The sequence below is a fragment of the Apium graveolens genome, chromosome 6 (assembly GCF_009905375.1).
Source record: "Apium graveolens cultivar Ventura chromosome 6, ASM990537v1, whole genome shotgun sequence".
NCBI classification, from domain to species: Eukaryota; Viridiplantae; Streptophyta; class Magnoliopsida; order Apiales; family Apiaceae; genus Apium; species Apium graveolens.
The window spans coordinates 5,034,793-5,060,967 of record NC_133652.1 but is presented as its reverse complement, the minus strand read 5'-3'; the positions used below and the strand labels follow the sequence as shown (position 1 = coordinate 5,060,967).

General features: G+C 36.0%; 4 protein-coding genes and 1 pseudogene across 6 annotated transcripts; all 5 read right to left on the bottom strand.

Annotated features, from left to right (window-relative positions):
- Positions 1 to 32: 32 nt before the first annotated feature.
- Positions 33 to 3,079, bottom strand: LOC141668157 (phosphomannomutase). Of its 2 annotated transcripts, XM_074474869.1 has the most exons (12): positions 2,831 to 3,075; positions 2,272 to 2,358; positions 2,096 to 2,140; positions 1,902 to 1,968; positions 1,635 to 1,711; positions 1,515 to 1,550; positions 1,157 to 1,212; positions 951 to 1,050; positions 775 to 870; positions 603 to 692; positions 366 to 417; positions 33 to 196 (listed from the first exon to the last, which is right to left on the bottom strand). In XM_074474869.1, the coding sequence occupies exons 2-12, from the start codon at positions 2,338 to 2,340 to the stop codon at positions 141 to 143; spliced, it is 744 nt and encodes a 247-aa protein (XP_074330970.1). In that variant the 5' UTR covers positions 2,341 to 2,358; positions 2,831 to 3,075; the 3' UTR covers positions 33 to 140. The 2 variants fall into 2 exon arrangements, with proteins under 2 accessions (XP_074330970.1, XP_074330971.1); XM_074474870.1 differs by lacking the exon at positions 775 to 870 and having other exon boundaries at positions 2,831 to 3,079.
- A 1,607-nt stretch (positions 3,080 to 4,686) lies between these two features.
- On the bottom strand, positions 4,687 to 8,055 carry LOC141668267 (uncharacterized). Its single transcript, XM_074475066.1, has 6 exons — positions 7,557 to 8,055; positions 6,741 to 6,900; positions 6,137 to 6,324; positions 5,788 to 5,911; positions 5,252 to 5,382; positions 4,687 to 5,049 (listed from the first exon to the last, which is right to left on the bottom strand). The coding sequence occupies exons 1-6, from the start codon at positions 7,785 to 7,787 to the stop codon at positions 4,912 to 4,914; spliced, it is 972 nt and encodes a 323-aa protein (XP_074331167.1). The 5' UTR covers positions 7,788 to 8,055; the 3' UTR covers positions 4,687 to 4,911.
- A 209-nt stretch (positions 8,056 to 8,264) lies between these two features.
- Positions 8,265 to 9,931, bottom strand: LOC141664461 (pentatricopeptide repeat-containing protein At5g42450, mitochondrial-like; annotated as a pseudogene).
- Positions 9,932 to 10,104: 173 nt separating this feature from the next.
- LOC141668398 (transcription factor SRM1-like) lies at positions 10,105 to 11,960 on the bottom strand. The gene is made up of 2 exons (XM_074475275.1): positions 11,426 to 11,960; positions 10,105 to 10,704 (listed from the first exon to the last, which is right to left on the bottom strand). The coding sequence occupies exons 1-2, from the start codon at positions 11,800 to 11,802 to the stop codon at positions 10,266 to 10,268; spliced, it is 816 nt and encodes a 271-aa protein (XP_074331376.1). The 5' UTR covers positions 11,803 to 11,960; the 3' UTR covers positions 10,105 to 10,265.
- A 5,355-nt stretch (positions 11,961 to 17,315) lies between these two features.
- On the bottom strand, positions 17,316 to 20,368 carry LOC141668375 (putative disease resistance protein At1g50180). 2 transcript variants are annotated; one of them, XM_074475244.1, is made up of 3 exons: positions 19,247 to 20,368; positions 17,913 to 19,163; positions 17,316 to 17,825 (listed from the first exon to the last, which is right to left on the bottom strand). In XM_074475244.1, exons 1-3 carry the CDS (start codon positions 20,280 to 20,282, stop codon positions 17,377 to 17,379), a joined length of 2,736 nt encoding a protein of 911 aa, XP_074331345.1. In that variant the 5' UTR covers positions 20,283 to 20,368; the 3' UTR covers positions 17,316 to 17,376. The 2 variants fall into 2 exon arrangements, with proteins under 2 accessions (XP_074331345.1, XP_074331344.1); XM_074475243.1 differs by having other exon boundaries at positions 17,316 to 19,163.
- Between the last annotated feature and the right edge of the window lie 5,807 nt (positions 20,369 to 26,175).

Sequence of the window (26,175 nt, the reverse complement as noted above, 5' to 3'; positions counted from 1 at the left end):
TGTAACCATATAAAATGTTATTAAACAAAAAATTTCAAAATTTTTATTTGTATAAAAAAACATTATATAGTACAACTGATCAAGAAAAGTTACAATGAAAAATAAGAATCATTCGATAACGTCTAGAACTTCATTCTTGATCAGTTGTCCAAGAAGAGACTGGTGCACTGCTGCATCGTATCCTCGGGGTTTGTAACTGAAAATGGATTGAAAAGCACGATTATAACTTTGTGATATTATATAGACGAGAAATGCTATTGCAGTCCCCGAATGTTTCATCCTGTTAGTTGTAACCTTTTCTGCTACTGGTGTGTGTGTTTAATTTTGCATAAATAATGTATATATCTGCTGAAAAGCGAGCTGACCTGTATGACCATGTGTTCGCTCAGATTCGAAAATTTCATGGTCATTGCCACCCTGTTCAAGAAAAATAATCAATGCTCTTAATCACACTTTATTCCCCTTATAAGGATATAAAAACATTTACAAAAACAAACAAGTACTGTATGATGATAGATAATGAACAAGAGGATAAATGAGGATAAGGAACTCTGTAGGTAGAGTTTACTTGAAATCATGAACTGTTAAAACAAGAGTGCTACCTTATAAGTCTTGTCCCCGAAGAAGTGAATTTCAGTGAAATCGTCAAGGTACTGTAAACAATACGTTTTGTCCCAGCCTTGAGGAAACACCTGATTTTTGAATGAAAGCGTTAGCACAGCTTTCCTATTTAACTCAAGAATCATCAAAATAAAAAAGATGAGGATAACTCACATCAAAGCTGATCTGACCCCCGATTGAATACGTGAGGTTCAGATGAGCAAATTTCTCACGCAGCAGTGTTACCAATTTCGAGCGTATGTTGTGGATCTAAAATGTAAATTTATTTCTAAATTATTGATACGATGAATGTTGAAATTCAGCCACTTTGGGAAGGAGCTAATCCATACCTTATCATATTGTTCGAATTCATCTCTTTCTTCTTGGCTGCAGTTGCGGCCAATGGGTGAAACATTTATCATTCCGCTTCGGAATTCAATAAATGTGCCCCTAGAAATAATCAATAAATTTAAAAATTATAAAGTTCACCATAAGCTCAACTTGTAGAAGAAGATAAAACATATATTATAGATAATTCAAAATTTTATCAGCTAACCGTTTAATAGGAATGTCCAAGTCAGCAATGTAGTGAAGTATAAAATTAATGATTGCCTGCACAATCAATTATTGACAATATATCAAAATTTTGAATTCAATTATAATGTCTGCCAACAATATATTAAGTTATTAACTAGACAACCATGCACATAAACTTTCCCATTAAACAGATGAATTCAATTCTGTACATCTAAAATGTTTATAAAGCAATTATAACCTGATTTTCAACCTTTCTAACACAAAATTATAGGAGTATATAATTGTAACAGTACAAAGACACCCAAAAATACAAAATCTCTTTATATGTACGTTATAAGAAAATACGCCAGGACCACAAAGACAAGCCAACATATTACCTTCAGATTATCTTCCCCAATAAAAGTCTTCAGACTCTGCACACAAAATTGAGATGTGTTCATCATAATGCATCACATAAAATGATCAATCACCTTGGGATGGAGGGATCAATGCAGTACCTGGGTACCGATAAGCTTGCCATCTTTATAAGCCACAAGGCCATTTTCAGCAAACACGTAGTTGTAATCAGTGATCACTGCATAGCCAAGTATGTTTCACATATTAGGATAGAATATATTTCTTTGTTGCAACTACAATGTGGAAACTAGTAGTGCATTCATAACTCATAAGACAATGAAGATGAAAACACCCCAGGGTAAAGAATACTTGTGCATAAATACCAAAACTGCTCAAGACAACAAAACTAATTTCAGGTTGTAAATGACCTGTTTGTCCCAGCTGTTCAGATATTTTCACGAGGTCTGAGCCTCCCACAACACCGATTTTCACAACCTGCCAGCAGAATGTGATGTAAAGATGAAACCATATTACTAAGCAAAAATAAGTTAAACCTTGAAAACCAAAAAGGGATCATTCAAAATCATTCTGCAAATGACTCGATGTGGAAAACGTTTCGTACCTTTCCGAGTTCCTTCATGAATTGTAACATTTTCAGGGTGACCGCCTAACATTCAACAGAAAAGCCTTAGTGAATAACAACGATGCCAAAGGCCCAAAACAATCAAAATGGCTACTCTTTATCGTAGAATATCCAAATAGACTAACAAAACTGACACTATCGGAACTATGGCATACCTTCCTTGGAGCAGTAAGAGTACCATCAACATCAAAAAGAGCAATAATACCAGTCTTCATTGCAGCCATTGTATGCAACTAAAAGTTCTATCCACCAAAAAAACCCCATTGTTAGTATCCAACGAAAATCAAGAACTTAATCACAATTATCCAAAAGAACACATATCGAAACTCGAAATCAATTAAAATATTTTGTTTAACACAATTACAACATAAAACACATCATTAGTATGCAAAGCTCAAATCTTTTTAACAGTTCTTGATAGTACTTGCAACAAGCAACAAAAATTCTGTATATAAACACAATACACACACAATTACAACATAATATACATCAATAGTATGCAAAGATCAAAACTTTCAAATAGTTCTTGATAGCATCTTCAAGAAACAGCAAAAATTCTGCATATACACACAATATACACACAATTACCTGCAATTTACATCATATATAGACACACACTCAAAAGGGTCAATTCAATTCAATTTAACTTAAATCATCAATATAATCACATATAAGAGCATTAAATAAAAACCCATTACAAGAAGAGTGGCTTACAAAAGATAATCAAAGAGAAAGTTGAGTTCTTGGGAGATCTGTATATCTTGCGTGTATTAAGGGGTGTGAAGTGGTATTTATAGTAGATTTTTGGGCAGCTATGAAAGTGAAACTTGCAGATCTGTTATATTCTTTTGGCTTTACTGACAAAAGAGTTGAAGTGGACTTTGTTCAAGATTGTGTCTCTCTATACCAGATTGGATGTTTGTGATTTGCTGTTTTAGGTGTTTTTTTCGGGATTAGTTTTTAATCTGTGGATTGATGTATATATTTTTATTGATGGTGGTTGTTTATCATCGATAGTTTACAACGTTACGGAATTTTTTAATTTTGGCATAAACGGCGATAACTGATTTGGATATGAACGACGTTTGGGAATATACGACGGTTTGTTAAACGACGGTTTGTTAAACGATGATGCTAATTTTGGAATAGTTGTCGTTTTGGAATAGATGACGATTTGTTGAATGATGGTGCCCAATTTTAGAATAGACGGCGATTTGAGAATATACGACGATTTGTTAGATTATTTTGGCACGGTCGACGGGTTGTTGATATATTTTGACACAGTCGTCAGTTTGTTAATTTGGCACAGTCGGTGGGTTGTTGATATATTTTGGCATAGTCGGCGGGTTGTTGATATATTTTGACACAATCGTCCGTTTGTTATTTTGGCACAGTCGGCGGGTTGTTGATATATTTTGGCACAGTCGCCGGTTTGCTAAACAGAGATAGATGACGGGTTGTTGAGTTATTTTGGTATAGTTGGCGGATTGTTGAGTTATTTTGGCATAATCGGCGGGTTGTTGGATTATTTTGTACTATACGGCGATTTGTTAAATATACGGCGGTTTGTTAGATTATTTTGGCACAATCGACGAGTTGTTGATATATTTTGGCACAGTCGGCGGGTTGTTGATATATTTTGGCACAGTCGTCAGTTTGTTACTTTGGCACACTCGGCGGGTTGTTGATATATTTTGTCACAATTGCCGGTTTGTTAAATGGAGATAGACGGCGGGTTGTTTTGTTATTTTGGCATAGTCGGCGGGTTGTTGAGTTATTTTGGCATAATCTACGGGTTGTTGGATTATTTTGTACTATACAACAATTTGCTAAAGAGTGATACCTAGTTTTGGAATATATGGCGGGTTGTTGAGTTATTTTGATGTAGTCAGCGAGTTGTTGATATATTTTGGCATAATCGGCGAATTGTTAGATTATTTTGTACATTACGACGGTTAGTTAAACGATGATACCTAGTTTTGGAATAGACGGCGGTTTTGTAATATACAGTGGGTTATTGAGTTATTTTGGCATAATCCGCCATTTGTTAACATATTTTGGCATAATCGGCGGATTGTTAGATTATTTTGTACAGTACGACGGTTAGTTAAACGATGATACCTAGTTTTGGAATAGACGGCGGTTTTGTAATATACAGTGGGTTATTGAGTTATTTTGGCATAATCCGCCATTTGTTAACATATTTTGGCATAATCGGCGGAAATTCTAGCATATACGATGGTTTGACGATACTTAACTTTGGAGCTAACTGTACATTATGAATATATGGATTTCACATTAGCCGGTGACATTCAGTTCTTATTAAAGTAACATGAGCTCTACATCAGCTTCATTTCATGCTGTGTGGTCTGCTCAGTGCATGAAGCTCCCCATCCACTTTGGTGCCCACATGTTTGTGTATATACTGTAACATGTTTTGATGGTAATAGAATGAGAATAAAATGACTCTAAGGACTGAGCTTCACTTTGTTTTGCTTTCGATATATATTTATGATTTGCATGAGATGAAACATGTATTTGCCTGCAGATGTTTATGCCGAGTCCCCAGATTTAGAGTAATCTTCATATTTATTTCAGTTGGTATTTACATTACCATTACAACATTGTAAAGTATCTTTTAGGTTCAAACTGCGAATTGCCAAGCATGAACCATCGTCTCGATGTGTGCTGATTCTACGTTTCTTCTAATTTAATTCACAAAACAAAAGTGTGAGGGCTATTACTGTTATACAGGTGATTTAGCATGAAATTTACAAGATCTGGAGCTTTAAAATTTAAGAACTGGTGTTAGTTTCATTTCTGAACGTTAATCTGACGCCTTCTTCAAATTTCATAGGAGAAAAGCCTAGCATTTGAATTAGTTTGCTGATGTCCATTGATATGTCAGCAGGGGACTTGACACCGCGATCAATCTGAAAAGTAAAGACCTAAATATCAGATGTGTAGGGAGCAGAGAAAATCGATATCCAATTAGGCGAGTGTGATTGATTGAATGTTGTGTGCTTTCTGGCAAGGGCACAACTTGCACAACTGATTAACCAGAAGTGTAAACAATGATACAATGACTGAGAAAGTAACTTTTGATTCAGGGTTCAGTTTTTAGGGTAGACTTACTAATGAAGCCGATATTGGTTTGAGTAATGAGCTTTTATAACCTCTAACAGCTGCCACGGTCTCTGCCATTTGGAGCCGTGATAGTCTGTCTGGCCCCCCGACATTCAGAACCAGTTGCATTTCATTACATCCTGGACATAACACAAACATAGTGTCATAACAAACATAAAGACAATGAAAGAATGAAACAATGGAAAATGGACCAATTGAATTATATGCACGAAGGTAAATCAGTGATGTTATAGTGAATTGTGACTAAAATTCAATGCAAGTTATCCAGTAATCATGTGATACAACAGATTAGAATATGATGAACTGCATGGCCGATTCAATCTCTGATTATGAAGAATTAGGCTTCAGGCTCTTGTGAAGTGATCTGAAGGATGGCACAGAAGTGATGTGTTTTCATATCAACACCATGGATCCAAGTGGTAACTATAACTTATCATAACAGCTCCAGTGCTCCACATACTGATTAATTGTGCATAGATATATGAAAACAGCAGGTAGAACATGTAAAATGCACAATGCCAAACCTGACATCCATCTGCAAGTCAAAGTTTGTATGATGGTCACTACATCGTTGATATAGATAGGGCAACGAAATTCATCACGACAAAATTCAACTTGTCGTCCTTTGGCAAGAAGACTATCAAGCCACTGCATTCATCAGGTATTCAACAATAAGATTTTTAAGTGATATGCAATTATGCATCCATAATCTAGAATACATTTGCCTTTTAAAAGTCAGTTTCATACATTCAATGTACTGCTCAGTTTCATGTTCATATGGAAATTTAGTATACTCGAAACAATATATTAAAATATTCCTAACATTTCACTGAATAACATAAAAGAGAAGGTATGTCTTTTAAGCTAAAGCACCTGAACCGGAAGCGACTTACGAACAGGTGCAGCAGTCTGTGGCCCATATATGATACTGCTTCTCAGAATTGCAAAGTTGGCCCAGTTTGCAGATATGAAATGCTCTGATTCAGCTTTGGACCTCCCATATACATTCACTGGAGCAGTCTCATCCTCTTCCTTGTAGAAGGATTTTACCCCTTCATAAACTGCAGTAAAGCAGCTTCAGTCTCGATATAGCAAATACGAGAGCTATAACTTTTATAACTTTCATAAACTACAGTAAAAAAGCTTCAGTCTCTTACTAATGAAGATGACAAGTGCAACAGTTCCACTATGGCCAACAGAAATTTAGCCTGTTAAACTTGTGATACTTTTTTAATATGCAATTTTTAAAATTTAGCAAACTAGAAGATATATGGTATGATAGAATTGTGAAGGATTTAAGCTAAAATGATTATAACCTAATGAGCTATAGCCTATAAGTCTGCAACTTTCAATCACACTCCTAACATTATTACTTTTATGTTATATACAATTTGCAAAATAATAATCTTTAGAGATTAGCTTTCCTCGAGTATAGAACAGAACTAGGGGATAAAAAAAATTGTTCTCTTCTTTGTACCATGATCAGTGGAAAAATGAATCAGAAGAGTACTGTCATCGTCGAAAGTTAATAACCATTCAATAAGTGCAGATGGCACATTGACACACATAGCAGTAACAGGATCCATCTCGCAGGCACGAGGTACAGAGAGTGCAGCAAGATTGACCACCACATCAGGCTGAAATTTTAAACCAACAAACATAGAAACAAATTACCCCACATACCAAAAAACATTAAAATGAATCTTCAATTTATGCACTCCATAGATAGATAAACTATTGTACATATTGCCAATAATTATAAGAAAAACTAGTATCAGTTGATAATATCGAAGATTGAGTGGTAATTATGAACATCCATGAAAAACAAACAGAATGTAAAAAAACACAAAAGTACACGAACCCAAAGCAAACATACCCACTATATCTGGCTCGCAGGGTTAGGCCTTATGGTATTTGGGTTGGAATGGGGGTGGGGGTGGGGGCGGTGTAGCTAGGTTCAGCAGCGGATACAACTAGTCCCTAATCACCAAATGTTTAGGGTTCAAGTCTCGGTGGAGGCAAATATGTGCGTGAATATTTAAATTTCATGTAATTGACCTTAACCAAAAAAAGTTCTGATACTTAGAGGTAAGCCTACCAACAAAACCAGGTCTATCCTCAACCTTGTAATGCTCGAGTATTTAACGATAACAAAACACACACAGCAGCTATGCACAAGCGCAACATGCAAATAAAAAACGAGAAACAGTGCAATATTGGAAAAACAAGCATGCATGCAAACAATAAGCAAAATATAGTACTCCTATAAAACACGAAATTGAAAGAAGATCACCTGGCCAAATGATAGGGAAATGGCATCGAAACCATCTCCGTTGCGTAAATCAACAGGGAAAGCAAGACAATGGGAATGAATGGCTTTAATCAATGGCTCAGGAGGAAGATTGCTGTGATGGGTAAAAGCAAGATCAATGCCTTTCTCAAAGGCTGTATTTGATAATCCTTCTAAAAGATGCTGACCTACATACCCTGTTCCTCCAATTATTAATACCCTCTTGCCGCTCATCTCTCTAACCTCTAATATGTTGTGACTTGTGTGTGTGTTTTGAAGGTTCTATTGTGTGTGCATGTGTGTGAATGATTTAGAATTGAATCTGAATCTTCAATACAGGATGTTGCAGAGCTTTTTTCTGATAAATGCAGCATGTAATGAAAATTGATTCTCAGTTTCTCACATATTATTAGGATAAATTTGTTTAAAAGAAAAATTATTATAAATTTGACCTGGTAAAAATGTCTTATACTAATTAATGAATCCTGTATCTGAATTTATATAGGCTTAATATGACCTTTTCAGCCTCAACGTTTGCACCAGTGTACCCATAAAGCCCTGAAGTTTGAAAGCGTATTTTTTCAGCCCTCGGGTATCCGAAATGTGCTTTTTTACCCTTTGGCCGAGACTGGTCAGATAACGTTACATAACAGCGAGGCTATTTCAGTAATTAACCAGTCTCAGACAAGTTTAAAACGTATGTTTTAAACCTTAAAGTTTAAAATTGTATCCATAAGCCCCTAAAGAAATGAAAATGATAGACATAAATCGAGAACTTGTACTCCTATATATTGTAATTAGTTTTAAACTCTTGGTAGGAACCCTCTGTAATCCTTTCTCGATCGTCTTGTTTCTCACCATTGACACGTTTTGCCATCTTTCAGCAGCAGAATGTGCATTTGACAGCAAAACATATGATGACACATCTTCAGGCTCCAAGTCCAGTATCTTTTGGGCTGCAAACTTCCCCAACTCCATATTTGAGTGGATCTGTCAGCCTCCTAGCAATGCTTTCCAGAGTCCAATTCCAGGATCAGAAGGCAAATCTTGAATGAACTTCTCAGCTTCAACAAAGGGTCCAGACCGAGAAAGCAAATCAACCATACAAGAATAATGTTCTGGCTTTAGCATGACAGGGTCCTGAAGTCTTGCCTGATTGAAGCATAAATAACCCTCATCGACAAGTCCAGCAAGGTTGCAAGCAAATAAGATCCCAAGAAGAGTAACACCATCAGGTTTAATACTCGATGAAAGCATTTTAATATTTTATTGTAGAAATGCAGAGCTTCCTCTCCTCTTCCATTTTGTGCAAAACCACTTAATAAAGCATTCCAAGCTATGTTACTCGGACTCGGCTAGAAGTGTCCGACATGGATACGTGTCCAATTATCGGACTTTGCAATATGTTGAAAAATATACATGTTTTTAGTCTAAAATAAGTGTCCAAATCCGAGTGTCCATGTCCGAGTGTCGAGTTTCCGACACGGGTACTTGAAGGTAAAATGAAGAGTTCGGGTAACATAGATTCCAAGAAACAACATTTTTTTGTGGAAGATTATTAAAAACCAATAAACTGTCATCCATGCTTCCACATTTGGCATAGAAGCTAATTAGTGAATTGGAAACAAACACATCAAAGCTACCTAAGTACTTGATGGCACAAGCATGAAAACTTCTTCCCATTCTGATTGAAGCTATATTAGCAGCTGCAACAATAGCACATGGAAATGTACATTGATTAGGCATCAAACCTTCCCTGAACATCTCAATAAAATGATTAACAGTCTCTTCATTATACCCCTTTTGACTATACCCACTAATCATAGCATTCCAGGACACAGCATTTCTCTCCGGCATCACCCTAAAAATACTAAGAGCATCATCAAACCTACGTTTCTCAAGGTACCCGCACATTAAAGTTGTGTAAGAAACCACATTCGGATTACGAGTATCTTCAAACACCCTCTGAGCTTCCTCAATCGCACTCAACTTAGCATAGAGACTCAACAATACACTACCCACAAACAAATTTGAAGCAAGCCCTGCCTCGGTAGCAAAACCATGAAATTGCTTACCCAAATTTAGGTCTTTCAACATCGTGGACGAAGGCACTACAATGCCAAATGTAAACTCATTGGGCCTAACATCCAGTTCAAGCATCCTTATAAACAAACAAGTAACCTCTTTATGCCGATTACACCGAGAAAAGTAATCAGTCATTACAGAAACAACATTCCACTCAGATTTCTCATCAAGAACCTTACAGCATCAAACGACACATTCCCTGGACTCAAAAATTCTACATTTTCTTTTCCAAGACCTAAAACTCCCTGCGCTTCTATAACGCGTAAAAAGAACAATACTTTGCAGTTCAACATTGCGTAAAAACGAAAAAAGTCCACAAACATTTCTAGCTTTCATGGGTAAACTCACATTTCTCAGTACTAAATACAGGCACAAAGTAAATAAATATATAGCTAAATGAATTTAAATATGTGCCAAAGTACAAATAGAGCTAAATACCAAAAATCCAATTTATTGCAAACCCCAGAAGACAATAAGTATACTTCAATGCTGCAAAGTTGTACTTAAAAAAGAAATGACATTAAAAATCTAAAAAGAACATCTCTGAAACTTACTGCAAAGTTGCATTCTACCAGCAAATGAGCATGAGCTATATTTCCCCTACCCTTTTTTCTACTTCTTTTCTCTTTACCTATGATTATGAGGCATTGGATATCCCGTGAAACCGATGTTAACTGAGGGACGCGGAATAATTTGTCCAGGAACCGAGGCTCTTGAAACAAATTCCATATGTGATGGTTGGGGAAGATTCACCGGTGTTTCAACTGCTGAGATAAGATGTCCTCCTACTGGTTGCCCGATGGTTGTCCTACCATCCCGATCTCCTCCAGGTGAACCATTTGCGTGACTGGTGATTGGCCCTTTGAAAACTGATTCGTCGCTGATTTTGACATTAGTAATATCATGAATGCTTGTTCTCCTCCTGCCTTTGTTTACGGAGTTTAATCGAATGAAGTACTTTTGTGCATGGCTGGCAACTTGTGTAGGTGTTCTTGTCACCACAAAGTTCCTTGATATACTTCGCCAATCACCTTTACCATATTTCTCCAGACCAAGAAGAAAATTCCTGGTTTGTCACAAAAAGAAAAGATTTCATTAGTAACAGAACAGTTAAACAAATGATCAGAAACAACCCAACTGTGTGAAAAAGCGATATACACCTATAATAGCAATCCAATATGGTTCTCAATAAAAAAGTTATAAATTGCAAGAAAAAAAGAAAGACAAATACATTATATACCAGTACTTTCATACCACATGCATATAAATAACATAACAAGACTTGCCCTTTGGCAGGGGGTTCTCAGTTCTAGCAAAGACTAGAATGAATCAAGCATAATTCCCGAGATGCCCTACTTGCTCACCTCTCTCTACTCGGATGATTTTTCTCTGTAAAGATTGATTACTAGTTTGTACTAACTCAATATGACAATCCCGAAACATTCATAAGAGCATGTTCTAGTGCGATAAATAGCACCTGACCATCTGAGTTTCCAAGAATGATGGGATCATGGGAAATAAAATTGAGAGATATACAAGCCATCAGAGCACTTCCCTCTCGCAATCTATCTATCTACCTCTCGTATAACAGCAAGCAGGTAAAATGCAATTCCCATGTGTTCTTTTGACAACTTATTCCAGATTTTTAAACATATGGTTGAACATGACCAACAAGTCTAAAGAAATTTAAAATGTACCGATAATTATAAAATCTCAACTTCTAATTGTTTCCAAAGAAAGAGTACACTTTAAGAACTAAAAATATACAAAGTTGTAATAGAACTTACCTGTGCTCATCCGCTGTCCACGGAGTCCCTTTGCGGCGCTCCTGCTCTGTCCGTGAAGCTTTCCCACTATCAGCACTGAATTGGTTAATGTTGTCAGCTTTCTTACTATTTTCTTCATCATCCACTATGACTGTTACGACATCTAAAGTGGAACTGTAACACGGCAGTGGCACGCAGCCATACTCAATTCTTTCAATATCATTAACTAGGAGGTCATAGTGTCTCTTGACATCTTCTACAGATTTCCCAGGAATGTCAGCAGCAATTTTCTCCCATCGATCTTCTGAATTCTCGGGATAAGTTGCTATACCATACTCAAACATCTTATTTTGTTCTCTGCTCCATTTGGAGAACTCAATGGATTCGTTACGACTCATTCAGCCTATAATAGATTGTATGTCGACAAGTTAATGAGATATACAAGATACATTGCACATCGACTCAAGTTAAAATCTGAAATATATATGTTGACTTGTGACAACTAAAGAATTCTCGAGAAAAGAAACTGAATTTGGGATTCAAATAAAAATGTATGAGGAACAACTAGTAATAGTCAGGAATTATGAGAAGTAGATGCATCAGACCATGAAATACGGAAATAGAAACAAACTCCAAATTTTTGCTGCGAAAAATGTAAGAGACACTTAGCATAAAAAATTACGAGGAAAACGAAAATGCAATCGAATAAAAAATTACGAGAGAAACGAAAATGCAATCGAATAACCAGAGTCCTTATTTTTCATTTAAAAACAGAGCAAAGTTACAGAATTAAAACAGTTCTATACAATATTACTGCAGCAGAAAACTCTCTTTCACAGTATATGAAACTCATAATAATGAGTGAATTTCAATCTTTTCTAGTTTGTCAATAACAACATTTAGCTAAAACCATAATAAACATATCAGCAGATGATAAAGACAAAATCAGTTCATAAATATGATGCTGTTCATGTCACCATATGTTACTTGATTAACATTCATCTGAGTTAGTCACTCAACTAGTGCAAGTGATGCACTAACTTAAGTTACAAAAGTCACAAGTGTGATTCACCAATTGATGATGTACTAATAAAAAAAATTTTACAATCCAAAAATAGATTTTGGCTTGGGTGCTTACGGATTATATATCCCTCGTGCCAGACATTGTCACCCCAAAATTGGCCGAGATCTTCCTTGGGATCACTCTATATTTTAGTATTAAGCCATATAAAACAATTGAAATACACACCGAAGTACCCTTAAATCCCAAAATTAAGTTTTCCTAATTCCGAAACACCCGAAATCAACTAAAATCAAATAAGTCCACACGACCACACCAAAAAAAAGCATCAATTTTTGACAAACAAAATCAATGTTTTCCCAAAAAACAAGCTTCCAAACATAAAAGGTTGATAAGAGGGTCATGTTCTAGTCTCAATCAAAGAAAGTATTCAACAACTTGCAAGAACAACACATGTATACTATATTTTCCATTAATTTTTTCAAGTTGCTATCAAGTCTGAGATATCCTGCATATCATAAGACCATTCAATAATTTATAACACATAAAATAATTATCCAAAAAAAAATTACAAACACATAAAACTATAAACATATACTCCCTCCGTCCCGTTAAACGTTTCCCGTTTCCTGTTCATCGGAAGCGATTGACTACTAATTTACGACTAGTCTATAAGATCAAATATAGTTATGAGTGATCTTGTTGAATTCGTATTTATGAGTACTTTAATACAATGAAATTTTAATATTTAATACTAATACAAAATTAAAGATATTAACAATCAAAATTGTGCATCGGCAAACGTGTACAATACAAATAGGAAACGTTTTTAGGGAGGAGGGAGTCCAACATAAGAATAGTGTATGAGCATGCGTCATAAGTACAGTGCACTAGTGAACAAGTGATGAGTCTTTTTGGAGATTTATATGTATGTCATGATAATGAGACAAACAAAACAGATTACAGTTAGATGCGTGTCTGAATGATCACCTCTACAACTTGGTTGTCTTGCTCTGTCTTGTCTTCAGGCGGTTTGAGTAACAATGAACATCCAGTACAAATTATGTGTTAAATAAATATCCTATGTTATTACCATAATTCCCGTTTTTATATTTTTGGCAAGATTTTATTAGGTGTCAAGCCAATTATCTTTCATGTCATATGTATTTTTGGACACACTTAGATTTTTATCTAAAATTACTTGTTTGGTGAATGTAAATTAAATTTTGTATAAAATTATTTTAATCCGTTAGTATCTTTACATATACGTTAATTTTTTTAGAAAAATTTATTCAATCGGTCATATCTTTGCTAAATTAAACCAATTATCTTACATTTCATACGTATTTGGATAAAATCAAATCTTTGTCCAAAATTAATTCAATCATTGTGTATAAATTAAATCCTGTCCAAATTTAATTCAACCAGTCATATCTTTACAGATAAGCTGAAATTCTTAGAAAATTTTATTCAATCATTCGTATTTTTACAAAGTGAATTTTTTAGAAAATTTTCCAAAATCCTTTTTTAAATACTGAATTATTATTATATCATTAATTTTTACATCGGATTTGGGGAAATTTTTGGGTAAAAATTTGGGGTATATAGCATTTTCCTTTTAGAATAAACTAAGCCAATTATCTTACAATCCATAAGTATTTGGATAAAAATCAAATCTTTGTCCAAAATTAATTCAATCATTGCGTATAAATTAAATCTTGTCCAAAATTGTAATATCCCGTAATTTTTAAAATTAGATTGATAATAGAATAATAGAATAAAAAGTATTAAAATTTGATTAAGATTAGGATTTAAAATTGAATTAGAATAATGGGCCTAAAATTTGGATCAGATTCTAATATGGATAACTTGTAGGTTAAGATATAGGGTTTTGTCTCGTTATAAATACACCCTATTCGTCTTCCTCACCTTAATTAATAAAATTCGTAGGGTTTTATTCACATAAATCAGCACTCTTGTAAAATTCGTAGAAAATTCATAGTAAGTCAGAATTCAGTGATTTTGGACTTTTCAGAGAGGTCTTTTCGTTATCTTCAACTTTCGTGTTTCGTGTTTTTCAAGATAACGTCGTTTAGTAGGTCAAAAAGGCTATATTCAGATCTGGTCAGATTTTAAGGTAAGTTTTCGATCGATCTTACTAGTGTTTTCAAAATTGTATGTTATGCGTTTATATTTGATTATCAAAATATGGGCTAAGTGATGATATTTTTGAATGTATTATGTGTTACAAGTATACGTATTGTTGTATATATGTGGTGTGTAGACGATAATTTTAGATCTCTGATTTGTGCCATGGTTTGTGAAAATATCGAATAAGAATTTAGGACCGCAGTCACCGGATTGTAGTGACAGTTTTATGAAAATTTAGGACCGTTATCACCGGGTTGTAGTGGTCGTGACATGGGTTATGGATTTTGAATTATTGTTGTTTATGTGCTATGTGTATCGAATAAGAATAAGAATATGTATCAAAAGTGTTTGTTTCTTATATCGTATCATATTAATTATCGTATTTTTTTAATATGTGTATGTGTTACTTGGCCTACTAGTTGGATCGATTATTTTCTTGCTGGGCTGTATAGCTCATTACTTACAATTTCAGGTTTCGTCCGAGATTCGAGTTGTATAGCATTGGAGTTCGAGGACCTTAGTTTTGGAGTAGATTGACTTTTGGACCGTTTCCGTTAGCTGCGCTTTTGTAATAGACACCTTTGTAATAGATTTTCGTATTAGTAAATTGTATTTTATTTTAGTTTTGGTTTAGAATTAATCGTCCGGAAGCGTGGGTTGTTACAAAAATTAAATTCAGCCAGTCGTATTTTACAGATTCGCTGAAATTCTTAGAAAATTTTATTAAATCATTCGTATTTTTACATATACGGTGAATTTCTTAGAAAATTTTCCAAAAACCTTTTTTAAATACTGAATTATTATTATACCATTAATTTTCTCTAATCTACGGTATTAACATTATGTAAATAATAACAACAAATTTTTAAATACACCTATTATTTTGAAAAAAGTGTACAAAAAATATTTTAGAGTTGTTAACTTCATTTATTATATCATATTTTCTGTATTTTGTGTAAGAGAACTAAAATATACATAAAATTTCATTATCAAAATTAATAGCACTCTCAATCTTCTCAAGAGAAAAAATATATACTTGCTTAAAATTCTAGATGTTAGGAGAAATTCTAGATATTACATGACATTAAAATATTTGCTCTTTTTTATATTCAAAATCTTGATTCTTATCCTATAATAAGAGTTTCGTGATGATCTAGTAAAATTGGGCCGAACACTTGAACGGTCCACTCCCATTATGTTGCACTTCCCCATATAAAACAGTAGAGACCAGAGATTAATTTTAAACCCGTGTGATGTAGGGGTCCTTTATTTACGTATATTTTTATATTATTCGTAAATTTACTTATTTTTTTAATACAAATGTTTATTATCCTAATTGTTATTTTTTTGAGAATTTACCAAAAATACTAACCTTTCTAAGTTTTTTTGTGATTTTACTATCTTCTGATTTTTTTTTTGCAAAAATACGGAATCAACCAAAATCAACCATATGCAACTAGTTGAATAAAGTTTTTTTAATTGATTTGAGGTTACATTTAGTTGCACAAACTCGTCAAAAGTTGCATGCAGTTGATTCCAGTTGCCAAAAAACCGTATTTTAATTTGCAAATTAAAAAGTATTTTTGCAAATTTTTTTAAAAAATAACAGTATTTTTGCAAAAATGTTTTTAGACTTGGGTATTTTTCAAAACACCCCTATTTTTTTTCCTAAATTTTTTATTTATTGTTTATAAATAAAACACACTTCATATAAGGTTGCAGACAATGCCTGAATGACAGTTGGAGCTTACATAATATAGCTATTGTAAATTTGCTTCCAGGTTCTGCCTGGCAATAAAGAAAATGTGTTCTCATACTCAACTTGAGATGGATCAGCAATGCTGGTATATTTATGTTCCAAAGTTTAGCTTCCAGTTTGAGGCTTAATTTTCTTGACCGTATAGTAAAAATTATTATTATTATTATTATTGTAAATTAAAGTTTAAATTATATATTTTTATTCAGAAAAAAAGTTTAAAAATTATTATTTTAACTATACGGCCAAAACACTTATAAATGAGGGCAGTAAAGTCAAGCTACTATTAAAAAGAAACAGAGGGAGTATGATTTTAGTTGTAGTGCATTTTATGTATAGTCTTGATATAATTTCCCTAGTTCTATCTGTGACTTTGATTTTAAAAGTAGTAGGGAAGAAGAAGGGTTGATCTTTAAGTTACAATAGAGAAGATGTCACACTGAAGTTTGAAGAATAATGTTCTAGAATTAAAACAGTCATGAAGTTAAAATGTCGTTTGTGGTTCCTACTGTTGGGTTCTTGGCTGCAAGTTGCCTACAGCCTAAGGACTTTTCTGAGGGATGCCAAGTTCTTTGGCTGCATCAAACACAGAGTGTTCATGCATGAACTGTCGAGGAACCAGTTACTCTAAAATCTCAAGCTGTTAGAGAATGATCATTCTAACACTCCCCCTCACTCGAAAGCTCATTTATGGGTCGAAGAATGGATCACGGGCGCCCATCTTTGGAGCATTAATTTGTCATTCGTGCCACGATAAATTGTGAGAATATTGGGGGTGGCAGAGATCGAACCTGAGTCGAACCAGTTACTCTAAAACCTCAGGTGTTAGAGAACGACTCTTCTGACGCTGACCAAACCATTAATTTGCCTGAAGATCAAGAAATCAAAATGAATCTGAATAATTTCGTTGTGCAGACTAAGATGGTTGCTGAAGGGTTGTATAATATCACTATAACAGATACTCAGTCAGTAACAATCATACAGAGACAAGAATGTATTCAAATTTGGGTAAAGCAAAACAAACAGCAGAGAACTTTTATTTTCCTAATCTATTACTAATACATTAGGAATGCAACGAACTTTGTGAAAATCTTCACCTTCTACTCCGTCTATTACTTTAACCCTATTTGTGAATGCAGTAGGCATACAAGTAATATGGAGGTGTTTTAGAGCAGTGAGGTAACTCAATCCTCGGGGAAGCATCTCCAACAGTTGGCATCCATTAATCCTTAACGAATAGAGATTTGGCATAACACCTTCATCCACCCTCCACCTTCTTAAGCCCGACAAATTCTGGAGATCTAATTGTTGAAGTTGTAGGAACCCCGTAGCAGAACATACCAACTCTTCACCCAAATATGCATCTTCACCTAGATAGAGAGTACGCAGGTTGGGAAGTTTCTTCAGTAACAGCATTGGGTCTTTCTCCATTTTACAACTCAAAAACTGTAGCTGTGTGAGTTGCACAGAAAATCGAGTGTGGTCATACTCCGCTGGAAATGAGCAGATACGAGTACTTATCACTAAATTATTTATGAAACAGCACTCCAACAACAATAGTAAAGAGAGTTCTCCTTCACCTTGAAAAACAAGATGTGAGTGGCGCAATTCCTTGGACTTGATGAAATTAATGATATCCTTTGTGAGGATGTCCTTAACTTCTATTATTCCACGAAAAACCTGGAGCTTGGGTAATTGAATGAGATCATGTTCATCACAATGCACTGTGTCGTAATTGTATAGCAGCTCTAATTCATTCAGCCCTTCAAATCTCAACTTCTCAACTATGCCATATTCTTCGAAGTATTCAGGAAGGTACAAGTGCTTTAACTGTTTTAACTTACTTAGAACATTTGGGATTCTAATGGTATCACGCATCCTCAGATCAAGTGTTTCCAAATTTTGCAGGTTACCTATTGAAGAAGACAGCTCTTCCAGCCTACACTCAGCTAAAGACAGATAATTCAGGTAGACTAGCTCAGATATTTGTCTTACATTTTGTGTAGAAACTACTAATCTCCTCATTGTCAACACTCGGAGCAGCTTGAATTTCTCGAGACTAAAAGTAGCATTCGACAACACTCTAGCGGTATCTTTGCTACGATCATACCAAATAGAAATGGATCGAACACGTGAAATCACATGGTGATCATAGGATCCTAATATTGACACGTTCAAACCATTAGGAAAAAGTGATTCATAATCCCTTTCATGATTGGAACGAATACACAATCTGCGTGTTATACTTCCTTTCGATACATCTTCAACATAATCATGTGGCAAGTAAATAACACTGATAAAATTTTCCTCCTTAACTTTAGACAAACATAAGTCTCGAATAAGATCATGAACATGACATGTTCTGTACTTTGACCAGGATGCTCCATCATTTTCACTTGCTTCAACTTGAACAAGACTTCTATTCGCTAATTCATCTAGATAGCGTTCAGCTACATCCAACATCATCTCGTTTTCTGCTTTATCTTCCGCTGAAATGAGACCTTCTGCCACCCAAAACATGTACAGATCTTCGGTCCTAATTTCTTCATCCTCCTTGTGATTGGCAAAACAAAGAAAACAGTGCCTCAAACGAGGAGGTAAACTATCGTAGCTCAACCCTAAAACTTGTGTCACCGTATTATATTCATTGTCATTAGCTATACCTTCACCTTTGTCCAAGTAAAAAGAAATATCTCCGAGTACTTTCTTCCACTCACTCAACAATTTGCCTTTAAGCATTCCTCCTAGTGATGAAATAGCTAGCGGTAAACCTTTGCATCTTTTAACCATGTTCCTTCCTATCCTTTCCATCTCAGAGGCCTGCCTGTTTTCTGCAAATCACATTCAATTAATACTTAATATGTATGCATCATGTAGTATGACTAAATAAAGCCAAGCTCTTTTGTAAACTAACCTGGAATGTAATTTATTTTCGCTTTCTTAGCTAGAAGTTGCCATCCCTCCTCTTCCGTCAAACCCTCAATTTTATAAACTGAACCGATATTGGCCACCTTTACATTACGGGTTGTGAGCAATATTTTGCTGCCACTTGTATTTCCAACTGGAAATGCAGATCTGATGCTTCTCCAAGAATTAATTGTCCATATATCATCAATGACTATTAAGCATTTTTTTTCTTGTTGAAGATTGTAGAGTTCTTTGACCAGTTTGGAATCGTCCATCATTGAAACTTCTTCCTTCCTTTCAGCAGGTACAAGTTCTCTGAGAACTCCCATGAGAACCTTTTCCCTCTCAAATTGTTGAGTAATACATACCCAAGCAAAAGCTTTAAAACAAGATCTCACTTGAGCATGATTATAAAGTTTTTTAGCTAGGGTAGTTTTACCTAGACCACCCATTCCGCAAATAGAGATAACTTCATAACCCTTGTCTTCCTTCTTCAAATGACTGATAAGTTGCCCTATTTCCTTTTGCATGCCAACAAAATCCTTTTCGACATCGTGAGAATAAAAATTCCTCCGGCTTTTCAAGTTGACTAGTGAAATTGAGGTTTCTCCTTCTGCTAGACCTTCTGTAATACCATATGTTGGGAGCCTTTCTGTGAGATTAGCAAGCTCAGATTTTATGCCATTAATATCAGTATCAATCTTGTGACGGCTTAATGCTTCACTCAACATGCAACAACATCTTCTCAACATCATTTTGAAGCCTATTTTTTGCTTCCTAGTTGAAAGACTTGGCACTTCAAGAGCAAAAATCTCAATAACATCTTGTACTCTAAAAGCAAGTTCTCTTATTTCTGCCACCCATTTTTTCACTCTTTTATCCAGAATTTGCTTCTTATCAGCTTCTTCTAGGAAACAGTGCATCCGTTCGAGCTCACGTTGGATCTCCATAATTTGGTCCCTCACTTCATACAAAAGTCTGGCTTCGGAGATTAACAACTCTCCGAGTCTTTTTACAGCAAAAGAAACTAGTACCTCAACCATATCTACAAGAAAACAAATTTGTTTTTGACCAAAAAAGAGAGAAAAGATATGAACAACGCTTTTGACCAATTCAATCAATAACAAAACTGAAGATTAAAGTGTTTTCGGGGTAACAAATGAGTGGTCTGCATTTTAAAAGTTTTTTTAGGGGAAGGGTGGACCAGGTGTATTAAGCCGAAAATAATTGAAAAATAATGTGCCCTCGATGTTAGTATAAAAGTCGGTAATCGAAACAAAAATACTCTCTCCGTTAGTGTCAAATGTTTACATATGGTTGGGGCACAGAATTTAAGAAAAATGATAAAATAATGGAGGAAAATTAAAAAAGTTAGTAAAGTACTGAGACCGATTAACATTATATGTATAAAGTGGATATAGTGGAGATAAGTAGTTGATGTAGTTATTTTAAAAATTATAAAAAATTTACTATTTCTAGAAAATTTTGAAATGTAAACAATTGGAAGTTATATCCCAAAAAGGAAAGTGTAAACAAATGGGAGGGACAAAGGGAGTACCTATTTAGGATTAATCGGAGAACTAATTAATAGGTTGAACTAAAATTGGATGCATTTTAATATTTTAATTATATTTAATTTAATACCTTTATTTTATTAGTAATTTATAAATTAATATATATTTATTATATCATAAAATTTATAGTTATTTTAATTTAATTTAAATTTTATTTTAAATCCATTTGAAATATATCGAAGAATATGTAAGGATTAATCAAATTTCAAAAATGAGATCGATTATCCATCTTGTAGAGAATTAGCCGATAAATTGAGAAGTTTTAGAACCATGCGTGTGATGAAAAAAAATAAGAGGATAAATTTAAAAATTTGGAGTAAATTTAAAAAATTATGTGTGATAATCCCAATTCACCCCGGGGTCCTCTCTTTATCGGCCCGGACTCAAGCTCCGTTTGGACAGGAATGACGGCGGCGAGATGTGTAGTTGTAGGGTGGGAGCCTACAAAACAAAACCGGAGGGGGGTAGCGTCCTCGCGGCACCTCCGGCGTGAGAATGAGAAAGGGTTTTGAAGGAGAAAGGGGTCAAAAAGGAATTATACAAGTATGATATGGTGTGTGTATATATGAGAGATGAAGTAACCTGTAGCCTTCCTTTTATTCTGCCTTTTATAGGCCTCCCACTAGGGTTTAGGGGTTTGTACCTTTTGATCTGGACCGTAGGTGTGCCTTTTGGACTGTAGGAAGTGTGGACGCTCAGGATGAGCCGGTGTACTATGGAGTCCGGACCGTAGGAATGTTCTAGATCCGGGGTACCTGAACGGTGGTGATGTTTCCACGCGTCCTGGGCTCTCCAAGGTTAATGCTGGGTGCTTCCTGGACTCTTCTTATTGGGCCCTGGACTTCTGTTGTCGGGTCTGCACTAATATAGGATATCATTTGCCCCCCTCCCTTATGCGGGTTTACCCGGATGGGGAAGTAGATTAGTTATTATTGTGCCGCGACGCCTTAGGAAAAAATTTGGAGATTTATTCGATTTGTTGCCCCTAACCCCGGGGTCTAATGGGAATTAGACTCCGGGGTTGACTTGGTTAGTCATATGATTTGAGTTCAAGGTGGGATTCCTTGGAGTACTTAGAAAATTTTTGGGGTTAATTTGATTTGTTGCCCCCTAACCCCGGGGTCTAATGGGAACTAGACTCTGGGGTTGACTTGGTTAACCATATGATTTGAGTCCAATGTGGGATTCCCTGGAGTACTTAGAAAATTTTGGGGGTTAATTTGATTTGTTGCCCCCTAATCCCGAGGTCTAATGGGAACTAGACTCCGGGGTTGACTTGGTTAGTCATATGATTTGAAATTTGGATTTTGGATAAGATTTGGTGGATAAGGGCAATCTGATATTTGATTTAACCGGACTCTGAAAAGCTGATGCTGAAAATTCGGAGTGTCAGGAGATTGTTGGGATTCGAGCTGGGGTCAAAGATACGTGCATTTATGTATGTATCTTTTGAGTTTACAAATTTTTAATCCCCCCCCCCCTTTTTCTCCTGAAAAGTTGTGCCGTGACATGATTGCAGTAGTGGTAATAACTGCTGCGGTTAATAAATCGACACCAATCAGGGGGTGCCACGTGGCCCTGACGGTTCCCTTAATCACAAAACCCTTCATCTCTTCACTTTTCCTCTATAAATACCAGCCTTTCCCCTTCCATTTTTCTTTTACGCGACAAAGGACTTGAGAGAGAAACTGAGAAATCGAAGCTTTCGAAGGATCGTTTCTACGAGTTTGAAGCCCTCATTTTTCTCCTGCTCACTTGTAAGTTCCTCCTTCTTTGATCCTTCCATTTTTATGCCATGCATGCCACTGCTTTTGCTCGAGTTTTACTCCGTTACTGTGTAGTTTTTGTTTAAGTTTTGCAATTGTTTCGTTGTTTTAACCCTGAATCTACATAGTTGTGTGAGCTTTGTATGGCTTTGTGGTGATTTTGTGTTTGATTTGTGTAAGCAATATCGATTTTTCTAGTTTAGTATGCGAAAATGTGGGTTTTTTGGTAGTGTAAAAAGTTGTTGATCCTGGGGTATGTTCTTGATATGTGTTCTCAGTTGTATGTGTATGCATGTGTCGTAGATCTTGCTTTTTATTTATGAATAGTGTATAACTATTTCTGATTTTTTCTTGTTTTTGTGTTTGGGTTCGGGGATTGGCATTGACTCCGTGGTACGCTTATATGTAAATATATATATAGTATATGCCAGGTAGTCATTTTAAGAATACTGCTAACCTTAGAATCCGGTATCCCGAGCGACCCAGTGGTTTAAGTGAACTGTTTTCAGCCTACCCTTCATCTTCCTCTTTCAGTAGTAGCTCTGTAGAAATGCCTCCCCGAGTTGAACAGCCTCAGCACGTTCTGGCTCAGACTTTAGTCCTAGGCCCGGGGGGCACCTTGTCCCATCCGGATGGGTCTTGGGAGGACGTAGACCAACATTTTGTCCAATGCCGAGTAAACCCTAAGCCCTTGGGCTTTTATTATAGAGATTTGTCTGAGGCGTACGGGGGCCCGGAAGGGTTAGACGGCAGAGAGCCATATAATCAGACTGACATGGATAGAAAGTTTTTTACCGCCCCGGGGACCAGATACGAGTGTGGGGCGGTTCATAAGGAAATTCAAGATAGGTACACAGACGCCGAGGTGGATAGTGCCCTTTGGCTTTTCATTAACCTTGAGGACAAATAAGAGTGGAGATGGCCCGAGGAACATGAGAAGGTGTACCACAGACCGGCGGGGGGTTATGTAGATATACCTTTAGAACATCTCCGGGCATGCGCCTCGGATTACACCAATTCACAAAGTCTTTGTGTCGAGATATGTACGGGATTCCCTTCACCCAACTAGCCCCGAATTCGGTGAAGTGGATAAGTTGGTTTTTAGCCTGTTGCCATGCTAGAAACTATTTTCCCACCTTCAAACTTTTTCACCACATTTTTAAAATCAAGAGATCCACATCCCGACCAATATATGAGTTTTTGTTTCGGATTGAGGATTGCGGGTATCCTTCCGATAAGATGGTACTCCCTGTTAGCATGCTGACATCACTTAAGGGGTGGCACCGGGAGTTTATTTTCGTTCAAGGTGGGGATCTGGAGTTCATGCCGCTCCATAAGCTCGAAATTAAAATAGATAAATTTCCGGTCCAGCGACTCGGGAAAGCAGCTCTCGCGATGGTTTATGCCTTCTGTGAGGCACTCGGGACGCAATGGACCCGGGATACCTTTAATAACAACGAAAATATGCATGCTGCCGGCTGTAAGTCTTTTGTCTTAGCTTTATTTTGTTGCTCTAACTTTTTATTGTTTGCTTGTATTCGGGGCTGACGTCTTTCTGTTTCGTTCTCAGGTATTCCGAAGCTCATCCCCTACCCTTCAAACATGTCTACACAACTCAAAGACTTAGCTGCCAAGTGCCGAAAGATTGAAGGCCTGACAAGTGTGGATGTTTGGAAGAAAAAGGTTGGTGAGGGCGAAGAGGCGGCCCGGAAGACGGCACCAACCAGGGCGGGGAGGTCCACTATTATTATCAATGAACCCCGGGTTGAGGATGTGCAGCAGAAGGAGGTGGAGAGGGCACAGGCTCCCCGGAAGAGGAATCGTGCTCCTGCCAAGTCCGGGGACCAGGAAGACGAGAGGTCAGAGAATCGAGCTTCAAAGAAAATTGCTACTGAACTTGCTCCGGACACCCCAGAAACCCTCAAGGCTCTGCTGACCAGCTTCACTCCGGAGACTCGCCGGAAAGAGCTCTTTGAAAACTATGTCGGCACTGCTGAAAGGAAGAGGTACCGGAAGAAACCCTTCATCAACCCTCCGACATATAGAAGGAGGGGGGCAACGTCCCCGCGGCACCTCCGGCGTGAGAATGAGAAAGGGTTTTGAAGGAGAAAAGGGTCAAAAAGGAATTATACAATTATGATATGGTGTGTGTATATATGTGTGTGTATATGAGAGATGAAGTAACCTGTAGCCTTCCTTTTGTTCTGCCTTTTATAGGTCTCCCACTAGGGTTTGGGGGTTTGTACCTTTTGATCTGGACCGTAGGTGTGCCTTTTGGACTGTAGGACGTGTGGACGCTCAAGATGAGCCGGTAAACTATGGAATCCGGACCGTAGGAATGTTCTGGATCCGGGGTACCTGGACGGTGGTGATGTTGCCACGCGTCCTGGGCTCTCCAGGGTTAATGCTGGGTGCTTCTTGGGCTCTTCTTATTGGACCCTGGGCTTCTGTTGTCAGGCCTGCACTAATATAGGCTATCAATGTGTAAAGTAAAAATGAATAATTATTATGATAAAGTAATTCTCTGAGTGAAGGATAGCTTTTTGGACATGTATAACACAATCATGGGTCATATATACCAGCCTTTTACGCGTTCTCAAGAAGGGTAATAAGTGATATGCATTTTTCCGGTGAGTATTATTTATAGTAATATCTAATACCCTCGTTTCACAAACACAAATTACTATATGTTATTTACTGTGGGTAACGAATTGTTAGTACAGGTGGTTAGAGCATCTCTAATGGTAAAATACAAAATGATTGGAGTTTGATATACACTCCAATGATATTATCTATATTATAATTATGTAAAGTTATATCCTGGGTTTTTCTGGTCGATCAAATATAGCTAACTAAAATGATTGTCTATAATTTTACTAAGAGGATACATGGTTGAACTGTAATTTTTTTACATATTATCTAAATATGTCACCTTGACACCTAAATGTCAACTAGATTATTTAAAATTTTGTAGTATTGGAGATGCTGTTACAGTGGGTCACGTAAAAATTATAATAAGCATATGATATTAGCTTAATAAAAGGGTATTATTGACCATTTATCCATGATGCGGTATTTTAGTAACAGAACTGTTAAAATGTGGTATAATTGTCATTTTTCTAATTCTCTAGATAATATACTAGTAATTTAAATCGATTTATATTTTTAATTTTTTCCTTCCATTTTTTGATTAATTTGTTTAGGGCGATTCTCATCAATTTTTTTTAATTTTATCTCGGTTTTAATTTTAATTCAATTTTTCGGCCGACCTAAATCGGTGGTATTGTTTTGGAAAGGAAGGAAACAATATAAAAAAGACGCTGCATTAATGAATGACATGCGACTTAGAACTCCTCAACTACTGTCCCCGATAATTAAAGTCAAACATGAATTATTGAATTTAAGAGCATGTCAGAACTATCTCCCTCTATTCCTAAAAATGTTTCTTATTTGTATTAGACACGTTTGCCGATGCACACTTTTAATTGTTAATATTTTTAATTTCGTAGTAGTATTAAATATAAAATTTTCACTGTGTTAAAGTATTCATAAATATGAATCCAACAAGATCACTAATGACTCTATTTGCTTTTATA